The sequence below is a fragment of the Channa argus genome, chromosome 3 (assembly GCF_033026475.1).
Source record: "Channa argus isolate prfri chromosome 3, Channa argus male v1.0, whole genome shotgun sequence".
In the NCBI taxonomy this organism is placed as follows: Eukaryota; Metazoa; Chordata; class Actinopteri; order Anabantiformes; family Channidae; genus Channa; species Channa argus.
In genome coordinates this window covers 22182050-22193464 of record NC_090199.1, presented here as the reverse complement: position 1 = coordinate 22193464, position 11415 = coordinate 22182050, and the positions used below count along the sequence as shown (strand labels likewise).

Genomic DNA, 11415 nt, shown 5'->3' with positions numbered 1-11415 from the left:
CCTACACTCCTCAGGTACAGTCTTATTGTGTCATGTGTTGTATTGTACTTTTGGTTTTGATTATCGCACATCACCAATACCTCCACAAACATATTTTATAAAAATCTCAGAGGTCGGTATTTGTAATGGAACAATGCACTGTGTTGACCATTTACCTTTCAGTTATGAAACATAAAAGAGAAAGTGGGTTTCGGCCATGAGATAGATGGGTGACCTATCAAGGGTTTAACCCACCTCTCACCCAATGACAGCTGGGATTGGCTCCAGCTCCCCAGGACCCTGAACAGGATAAGTGAATAAGATAATGGATGGAGAGATGGAAGTGGATTTTAAGAAATGGGGTGGGGCACTGTCATACCAGTAAAGTTAGACTTCACCCATAAATATACGTAATAAGCACACAAACCGCATTACCTCCTTACTTAGTCTACAAAATCAAACAAAGGTTCGGCATTCAGCCCCAGCTGTTGACAAAAGGTGGCCATTAATGGACGTAAACTCTAGATTTCACAAGCTTATGAAAGAATACGGACCTGGTTTTAATTATAGAACCATAAACTATATTGACTCACTTACATGACTTGACTCACCCACATTGATTTAGTGCCTGATCTATTTGCAGTGGATTCTTTTTAAAATTATTTTGATTAATAAGTAACTTGTTTTGATGTCATCTTAATATTCGATTAGTGCTTCTCACCAATGATTACTTGGCATTTTCCTTTGAACACAAAGGCAGCTATATAAATTCAAATCCCCTGGGAGTTTTTGCATTTAAGGGTTTTCTCTGACTGATGGATTCATACACAGTTCCTTTAAGATAATTGCAAAGTAAAAACTTTGGTAAAGTAAAAAGGGAGGCTGTAGGCCAGTTGGTAAGGCAGTCGATCACGGACTACAGGGTCAGTGATTTGATCCCCGGTACCGGCTACGTTTTGAAGTGCCCTTGGGCAAGACACCAAACCCCAAGTTACTCCAGCTAGATCTGGCAAGCACCTTGTATGGCAGTCACTGCCATCGGTGTAAGAAACCGCTTCGGATGAAAAAGCTCTATAAGTGTCCATTTATCTCTTACGTAAAAAAACAAATCTGCATGGAAGCATCATTTGAAGATATCATTTTACAACATCTCCTATTTAAAAATGACCTGAATTGTCAAAATGCAAATCATAAAATTTTAACATATAACATAAATTTAAATCTGGTACTGTGCTTCTTGTTGTTTGGTTTTTGGGCCACAGTTTGAAAAGAGGAGTTGATCTTGTAGGTCACCAATGGAGGAAAGTAGTGGTGGAGGAAGTAATGACTGCAGAGAGTGGGGAAAGAAAGATGGTGATGGCCCAGGCTGAGCATGTGGAGCTGAACAGGACTGGTTTAGGGAAAGATGGCAGAGTCCTGGAAGAAGCAGGGGCCACTGATATGACCAGCAGAGGATGGGAGAGTGACACAAACCCACGAAGCACAGAATTCAGAAGTCAATATGTTTGTCCAATATCTAATCCAATATCCAAATCCAATCCTACGTTCCCAACTCACTCCAATTTCCCAAATCCAAAGATTATCACAATTTACAGTTCTGGCAGGCCAGGTCCAGGAATCCAGAGTGACTAATCAGGTCAGATGATACATTCAGATGATCAGAGCTATGCACATTTAGCCAATTACAGACCAATATCCAATTTTGACCAGGATATTTACCAATATCCAATTTTTTACCTCACATACAAATCATTTAGAACAGCCTTCTTTCACCTACAGAACGGAGCATACTGTCTCAAAGTGATGCAGGAAAAACTAGTCCATGCATTTGTTACTTCTAGGTTGGACTACTGCAATTCCCTATTTTTGGGATGCCCCAGTAACTCTGTAAAAAAGACTAAAATTAATCCAAAATGGTGCAGCAAGAACGCTAATTAGAATTAGCAAGAGTGATCATATTTTATTTTCACTAGCTTCTCTCTATAAAATCTAGAATATAATTTAAAACCCTTCTTCTTACATATAAAGCTCCATCTTATCGAGAAGACCTTAAACTCCCTTATCATCCCAATAGAGCACTAACCCAAACCCTAACCCCAACCCCACTACTTTTAAATCTAGCCTTAAAACCTTCCTTTTTAATAAAGCTTATAGTTAGTTATAGCTTTGCTGCTAGAGGCTTAGAGTGCTGGAGGATCCACCCCTCGATGCACTGAGCTCCTTTCCTCTCTTCACTTTCCACTCACCCCAACCGGTCAAGACTGATGGCCGCCCACCCTGAGGCTGGTTCTGCTGGAGGTTTCTTACGTTAAAAGTAATTTTTCCTCTCCACTGTTACATAGGACTTGCTCAAGGGGGATTTGTTGGGTTTTCTCTATGTATCTTTATAATCTTAACTCTATTCTTTAAAGTTCCTTGAGATGACTTTATTGTGAATTGTCGCTATATAAGTAAAGTTTAATTCAAATTCAATTGAACCTAAAATGTGCACTACAGTTGCAAAACATCAGGAAATCTAGCTGTGCAATGACCTTGTATGACAGTGGGGAAACAACTGCTCAGCTTGTGAAGAAATTGATGAAGAAATTGGTACCTAAGGCAGTGACTTATCTGCCCTTGAAGTAGCTGAGTCAGAAAGTGATGAGGAGTCTGATGGGCAATCCTACAAGGATTGGCTGTAACAGTGTGCAATCTGCACAAAAATCTGAGCCAATCAACTCAGGCTCACTTCAGTAGTATGATCAACATGCAACAAGAGTTGATAAACTGCAGACACCAAGTCTCAGTGCACTGCCCAGTCATTCTATCACCCAGGGGTTATGGAAAAGTAACGTCATATGGACCAGTCTTAACAAGATTGTTATTCAATATGACCTACATATGTATCCAGGAGGCCCTTATGATGCGAATACATGAAGTACAGAACAGAGGTTGTCTGTGCCATTCCATCCATTATACATGTCAAGTGAAGACCAAGAAGAGAGTGCTGAACATACAGGGTCTTCTAATTTAAAAGACGGTTGGTTGGGCAGACAAACTCTATAAAATCATGCAGAAATCTATACTACTGTCACAACCTGCCTCAAAAGCCATGACAAAAGAGAGGAGTATGCAAGGTGAAGGCCAAAAAAAAAGGAACCTATTATTGCAAAAAATATAATAAATAGAAAATAAGCTAAAAACAACTTTATCACTCCATTCAATGATGCACTTGTGCATGCATGAGTGAAACATAAGGTAACATAACAAAGCAAGATTAAAAAGCAAAAAAAGTTGCGTGAGAAATATAATCTCTGAGGAAATCCGGGGATTCATAGGTAGTAGGACACTGGTCCCAAATACCCTCAACCACCGTAATTGAGTCCAACTCCAGCTACCTGCAAGAAGAACAGAGAACAACAGAGGGGCACAACATTCTGCTGGCAGATGCTACTGTAATCAAATACCCAGCGGTGACTAGATGCTTTAACTTTGAAAATCCCCAGTTTCCTTTTTCAGAGATTTTTCCTTACAGATCAAAAAAGAGCGGCATCCACAAGTTTCAATAAATGGATTCATAAAAAGTAGAAGGGGATGCTGCAAAACATATTTCTATTTCTGCACTGCTAACCTTTGTGGTGTGAACAAGAACATGTTTTTACGCAATCAGAACAATGTGAATTCAACCGTAGTACAAGGAAATGCATGTAAAACTAAAAGAAACATGAATGTTATTTCGTACATGAGCCATGCCTCTCTCTTTATACTAGAGACCTATGTGAAAGGTTAGAAACAGAGGAAGGTTTGAGGAAGCATGATATATGGGGTTGACACACCCAGAACCAAAGATTACTAAAAAATTAGAGTTTTGGAAAACATGTCCTAATTTGCCTCATTATAGACCTACCTTGTTATTGAAACATAACCCGCGTCTATAGTTTACTTCACGAACTCCCATCTATTGACTACGACTTTTCCCACCATCCACCCTAGCTGCTTAAAGACTCTGGCAATGGCCCATGCGTGTCAACAGAGCTCAGGCTTGTGAGTGGACCATGCCGGAGAACGGGACAATGCATCCCTGCATCGGGGTGGGACCTTTGACTTGGACGTATCAAGTTATTGGGAGCTTGTACACTTAGTTTTTTGATGGAAATTACCAGAAAAACTGGTAGGACATGTCACGTAAACCTCAGCTACAGGCTGAGGGCTGATCACGACATTTGATTCCACAAAGTCTGACCAGTAACAGACAATGGTCTCATGTAACATTACTCATTTGGACAGTAAGGAAATGCTGACTGTCTGATGAAGGTTGTCCTGTAAAAGAGTATAAAAACCCTAGGTTTTTGCTAGTCAAGAGGAAACTTCATTTGCATGAAGACATTGCAATACCACCAGAAGTACATCAGGAGCAGTTGAAGACATCCCAATAACGGCCTGGCTATGCAGTACAGCCTTGGTCGGTTGTAGATGAAAGTGAAAAGTAAACAGTACAGTGAAGGCAACAAAGGATATCTCAAGTGAACATCATTATCCTCTACACCATGCAGCAACTAAAGACTCTTCCAACAAACAATTTTTATCTTTTTTATCTTTTTGCCTTTTTCCTCAAACTCCATGGAAGTTGTGAGTAGAGTGATAATCAAGATGGGGATATCTGATTGATTGTACTTCTGATTTTAACCTTTTAAAACACTAATACTATTTTGCTGTTAAATTCCACATACGCTAAATAAGGTAGCATGTAGCAGTGTGCTTGTTTGAATTATTAACATTAAAAGGATTACTTTAAAGTGTTAGTAGACTCGCTTCATTGGTGTAAAAGTAATAGACTGTGTGTAACTAAGCTAGGCTCAGTAGATAAAGGATCTGCTCCGTAAAAGTATATTTACAGCCTAAAACGTTGCTGCAACCAGAACAACTGTTAAAGTAGATGGAAGCCAAGTACTTGAAAAATGGAAGTAGGGGAAATGAAAGTAGTAAATAACGGGATGAATTCCTTCAGGTAAACCTGTTTACCTGAGACAGCCTATTATTCCATTTTAATGTGAGGGCTGATGTGGACACTTGTACTATAGTATCAGGGTAACATGGCTTACAAACACTAGACAGTTGTTACAGTTTGTCAATTTGTCAATCTGTCAATTTTCCAAAATATCATTGTCTGAACAACGTCCCTCTTTCATCAAAATTGTCTGTTTGCATGTGTTTGTGTCAGCTGCTTCACCAGTCAGGCTGGTCAACTCTGACAACCGCTGCTCTGGCAGAGTGGAAGTCTACAATAATGGCCAGTGGGGGACAGTGTGTGACGATATTTGGGACCTGAACGATGCCAACGTGGTCTGCAGACAGTTGGGTTGTGGCAGAGCTCGTTCAGCCATTTCAAATGCAGCTTTTGGACAAGGCAGTGGACCCATCTGGTTGGATGATGTTGTTTGTTCAGGAAATGAATCATCAATAACAGACTGCAGACATCTAGGGTTTGGAGTCCACAACTGTGCTCACAATGAAGATGCGAGTGTTGTCTGTGAAGGTAAAACTGTACTTTATATTTAAGATTAAATATTCAAAATTCAAAGAACTTTAATATTAAAATTGGGAAATTTCTTTTTTTCTTGTTACAATTCTCCTCTGCTCAAAAGAGGATGGAATTATAAAGAAAAAAAAAAAAAAAAACCTGAACATCTGTCAATAAAGGTCAAAATAGATTTAAAGATGAAAAACACAAACTGCACAGTAAAATAGCAGTGATGTGCCTAAACAGTAATGATTATGATGATGGCCAAAAGTTGGATGTGAAGATGTGATGATGATGCACAAAAACACACACACACACACACACATACACATACACACACACGCACATGCACATCTACACACAGACTCATAGGTCAAATGTTAAGTGAAACTTTGTTAGAAGAAGTCAAATGGAGTTTGGTGTGCAATAATAAATTCACTTATATCAATAAAAAGCAGTGTTTATCCTCAGTAATGATGGGTGCTCTGCAAGGTGAAGCTGTCTTGTGCATTTACACAGACTTTTCTTTCAGTTCAATCAGGACCCAACACCTCAGTTTCACCACCAACACCTACTCCAAGACCTCAGAACATCACCACCACCAGCGTCACTCCCACATTATCAGTGTACAACAGTACAACAGTAGAGGGAGAGGTTCGTTTGGCCAATGGGGCAAACAGCTCCTGCTCTGGAAGAGTGGAGATCTTCCACAACGGACAGTGGGGGACAGTGTGTGACGATTTCTGGGACGTGACTGATGCTCAGGTGGTGTGCAGACAGCTGGGTTGTGGCAGGGTGCTGTCAGCACCACAAAGTGCCCAATTTGGACAGGGCACAGGGCCTATCTGGTTGGATGATGTCACTTGTACAGGTAGCGAATCAAAGCTCACTGGGTGTGGCCATCTAGGGTTTGGATCTCACAACTGTGGTCACAATGAGGATGCTGGAGTCGTGTGTGAAGGTAAATACCAATTTCACAGCTACTGAAGTCTCACCGTGTAACAAACTGTCTATTGTGTAAGATTCAGATGGGGGATTTTAGGAACAACCTACTTCAGACATAAATGTCTGGGGGCGCCTGGAGCTCGGTTGGTGAGGCAGTCCTCCACGGACCACAGGGTCAGTGGTTAGATCCCTGCTCCCGGCTAGATGTCGAAGTGTCCTTGAGCAAGGCACTGAACCCCAAGTGGTTCAGGTGAGCACCTTGCATGGCAGCCACTGCCATCAGTGTGTGTGTATATGGGAATCAATATTGTAAAGCACTTTGGATAAAACCGCTATATAAGTGGCCATTTACCACACTTGTTTTGTGCTCTAGTGTTTGACTGCAGGTCTATCAGCAGTACATATTTCTGTTAATTTTCCAAAATATCATTGTCTCTAAAGTCCATCTATAATCAACGCGGTCTATTGCATGTGTTTGTGTCAGCTGCTTCACCAGTCAGGCTGGTCAACTCTGACAACCGCTGCTCTGGCAGAGTGGAGGTCTACAATAATGGCCAGTGGGGGACAGTGTGTGATGATGGCTGGGACCTGAACGATGCCAACATGGTCTGCAGACAGCTGGGTTGTGGCAGAGCTCATTCAGCACTTTCAAATGCAGCTTTTGGACCAGGCAGCGGACCTATCTGGTTGGATGATGTTATTTGTTCAGGAAATGAAATATCGATAACAGACTGCAGACATCTAGGGTTTGGAGTCCACAACTGTGTTCACAATGAAGATGCCAGTGTTGTCTGTGAAGGTAAAACTGTACTTTTTACTTAAAGTTCAAAATTCAAAGAACTTTATTATTGCCATTGGGAAATTGTTTTTGCTTGTTACAATTCTCCTCTGCTCAAAAAAAGATGGAATTATAAAGACAAATCTAAAAAGATCCCTGAACATCAGTAAATAAAGGTCAAAATAGATTTAAAGATGAAAAACACAAACTGCACAATAAAATAGCAGTGATGTGCCTAAACAGTAATGATTATGATGATGACCAAAAGTTGGATGTGAAGGTGTGATGATGATACACACAAACACACACACACACACACACACACACACACACACACACACACACACACACACACACACACACACACACACACACACACACACACACACACACACACAGGCTCATAGGTCAAATGTTAAGTGAAACTGTGTTAGAAGAAGTCAAATGGAGTTTGGTGTGCAATAATAAATTCACTTATATCAATAAAAGCAGTTTTTACTCTCAGAAATGATGGGTGCTCTGCAGGGTGAGGGGTCTTGTGCATTTACACAGTTTTCTTTCAGTTCAATCAGGACCCAACACCACAGTTTCACCAACAACAACTGCTCCAAGACCTCAAACTGTCACCACCACCACCATCACTCCAACATCATCAATGCACAGCAGTACAACAGCTGCTTCACCAGTCAGGCTGGTCAACTCTGACAACCGCTGCTCTGGCAGAGTGGAGGTCTACAATGGTGGACAGTGGGGGACAGTGTGTGACGATATTTGGGACCTGAACAATGCCAACGTGGTCTGCAGACAGCTGGGCTGTGGCAGAGCTCGTTCAGCACTTGCCAATGCAGCTTTTGGACCAGGCAGCGGACCCATTTGGTTGGATGATGTTGTTTGTTCAGGAAACGAATCATCAATAACAGACTGCAGACATCGAGGGTTTGGCGTCCACAACTGTGGTCACCATGAAGATGCCAGTATTGTCTGTGAAGGTAAAACTGTACTTTATATTTAAGAGAAAATATTCAAAATTCATAGAACTTTAATATTAGAATTGGGAAATTGCTTTTGCTTGTTACAATTCTCCTCTGCTCAAAAAAGATGGAATTATAAAGAAAGCTCTAAAAAAAATCCCTGAACATCAGTCAATAAAGGTCAAAATAGATTTAAAGATGAAAAACACAAACTGCACAATAAAATAGCAGTGATGTGCCTAAACAATAATGATTATGATGATGACCAAAAGTTGGATGTGAAGATGGGACGATGATAAGAATAGTAAGTTACAGTGCAATTACCAGCCATGATTAAGTGCACTTATTATATGATATGGAGGAAAGGAATATGACTGATTCAATCTCATTGTGTTGCACATTGATAAAGATATTAAGGCAGGATAGGAAGACAACATGATTGACCAGTTTTTAGTCCAGGTTCAGTCCCAGTCACCCTCCCCCTGTACCCATTTAAATTATACTACAAATGTTATGGCTCATATTAACCTGAAAGAATAGTGTTCTCAATATGTTTTGATAACATGTGTGTACACACACACACACACACACTCATAGGTCAAATGTACAGGGAAACTTTATTTTGTTTGAGAAAGGCAAATGGAGATTGGTGTCCAATAATAAATTAACTTATATCAATAAAAAGCAGTGTTTATCCTCAGTAATGATGGGTGCTCTGCAAGGTGAAGCTGTCTTGTGCATTTACACAGACTTCTCTTTCAGTTCAACCAGGACCCAACACCACAGTTTCACCACCAACACCTACTCCAAGACCTCAGAACATCACCACCGCCAGCGTCACTCCTACATCATCAGTGGACAACAGTACAGCAGTAGAGGGACAGGTTCGTTTGGCTAATGGGGCAAACAGCTCCTGCTCTGGCAGAGTGGAGATCTTCCACAACGGACAGTGGGGGACAGTGTGTGACGATTTCTGGGATGTGACTGATGCTCAGGTGGTGTGCAGACAGCTGGGCTGTGGCAGGGTGCTGTCAGCACCACAAAGTGCCCAATTTGGACAAGGCACAGGGCCTATCTGGTTGGATGATGTCACTTGTACAGGTAGCGAATCAAAGCTCACTGGGTGTGGCCATCTAGGGTTTGGATCTCACAACTGTGGTCACAATGAGGATGCTGGAGTCGTGTGTGAAGGTAAATACCAATTTCACAGCTACTGAAGTCTCACCGTGTAACAAACTGTCTATTGTGTAAGATTCAGATGGGGGATTTTAGGAACAACCTACTTCAGACATAAATGTCTGGGGGCGCCTGTAGCTCAGTTGGTGAGGCAGTCCTCAACGGACCACAGGGTCAGTGGTTAGATCCCGGCTCCCGGCTAGATGTCGAAGTGTCCATGAGCAAGGCACTGAACCCCAATTGGTTCAGGTGAGCACCTTGCATGGCAGCCACTGCCATCAGTGTGTCTGTATATGGGAATCAACATTGTAAAGCACTTTGGATAAAACCGCTATATAAGTGGCCATTTACCAAACTTGTTTTGTGCTCTAGTGTTTGACTGCAGGTCTATCAGCAGTACATATTTCTGTTAATTTTCCAAAATATCATTGTCTCTAAAGTCCATCTATAATCAACGCGGTCTATTGCATGTGTTTGTGTCAGCTGCTTCACCAGTCAGGCTGGTCAACTCTGACAACCGCTGCTCTGGCAGAGTGGAGGTCTACAATAGTGGCCAGTGGGGGACAGTGTGTGACGATGGCTGGGACCTGAACGATGCCAACGTGGTCTGCAGACAGCTGGGTTGTGGCATAGCTCGTTCAGCACTTGCCAATGCAGCTTTTGGACCAGGCAGCGGACCCATCTGGTTGGATGATGTTATTTGTTCAGGAAATGAAATATCGATAACAGACTGCAGACATCTAGGGTTTGGAGTCCACAACTGTGTTCACAATGAAGATGCCAGTGTTGTCTGTGAAGGTAAAACTGTACTTTTTACTTAATGTTAAAAATTCAAAGAACTTTATTATTGCCATTGGGAAATTGTTTTTGCTTGTTACAATTCTCCTCTGCTCAAAAAAAGATGGAATTATAAAGAAAAATCTAAAAAAATCCTTGAACATCAGTCAATAAAGGTCAAAATAGATTTAAAGATGAAAAACACAAACTGCACAATAAAATAGCAGTGATGAACCTAAACAGTAATGACTATGATGATGACCAAAAGTTGGATGTGAAGATGTGATGATGATACACACAAACACACACACACACACACACACACACACACACAGACTCATAGGTCAAATGTTAAGTGAAACTTTGTTAGAAGAAGTCAAATGGAGTTTGGTGCAATATTAAAATCCACTTATATCAATAAAAGTATTGTTTACTCTCAGGAATGATGGGTGCTCTGCAGGGTGAGGGGTCTTGTGCATTTACACAGTTTTCTTTCAGTTCATTTAGGACCCAACACCACAGTTTCACCAACAACAACTGCTCCAAGACCTCAAACTGTCACCACCACCACCATCACTCCAACATCATCAATGCACAGAAGTACAACAGCTGCTTCACCAGTCAGGCTGGTCAACTCTGACAACCGCTGCTCTGGCAGAGTGGAGGTCTACAATGGTGGACAGTGGGGGACAGTGTGTGACGATATTTGGGACCTGAACAATGCCAACGTGGTCTGCAGACAGCTGGGCTGTGGCAGAGCTCGTTCAGCACTTGCCAATGCAGCTTTTGGACCAGGCAGTGGACCCATCTGGTTGGATGAAGTTGTTTGTTCAGGAAATGAATCAACAATAACAGACTGCAGACATCTAGGGTTTGGAGTCCACAACTGTGGTCACCATGAAGATGCCAGTGTTGTCTGTGAAGGTAAAACTGTACTTTATATTTAAGAGAAAATATTCAAAATTCAAAGAACTTTAATATTACAATTGGGAAATTGCTTTTGCTTGTTACAATTCTCCTCTGCTCAAAAAAAGATGGAATTATAAAGAAAACTCTAAAAAAAAATCCCTGAACATCAGTCAATAAAGGTCAAAATAGATTTAAAGATGAAAAACACAAACTGCACAATGAAATAGCAGTGATGTGCCTAAACAATAATGATTATGATGATGACCAAAAGTTGGATGTGAAGAAGTGATGATGATACACACAAATACACAAACACACACACACACACACACATCTACACACAGACTCATAGGTCAAATGTTAAGTGAAACTTTTTTAGA

At 41.2% G+C, this 11415-nt stretch overlaps 1 protein-coding gene across 1 annotated transcript in view; it reads left to right on the top strand.

Moving 5' to 3' along the window:
• The first annotated feature begins 4315 nt into the window (after window positions 1–4315).
• LOC137123226 (deleted in malignant brain tumors 1 protein-like) overlaps window positions 4316–11415 on the top strand; it is an 82314-nt gene continuing 75214 nt past the window's right edge. Inside the window, exons 1-8 of the mRNA XM_067496612.1 lie at window positions 4316–4587; window positions 5180–5494; window positions 6012–6440; window positions 6909–7223; window positions 7766–8191; window positions 8936–9364; window positions 9833–10147; window positions 10625–11050. Coding sequence (XP_067352713.1) covers window positions 4506–4587; window positions 5180–5494; window positions 6012–6440; window positions 6909–7223; window positions 7766–8191; window positions 8936–9364; window positions 9833–10147; window positions 10625–11050 — 2737 coding nt within the window. The 5' untranslated portion in view covers window positions 4316–4505. The remainder of the gene's footprint in view (window positions 4588–5179; window positions 5495–6011; window positions 6441–6908; window positions 7224–7765; window positions 8192–8935; window positions 9365–9832; window positions 10148–10624; window positions 11051–11415) is intronic.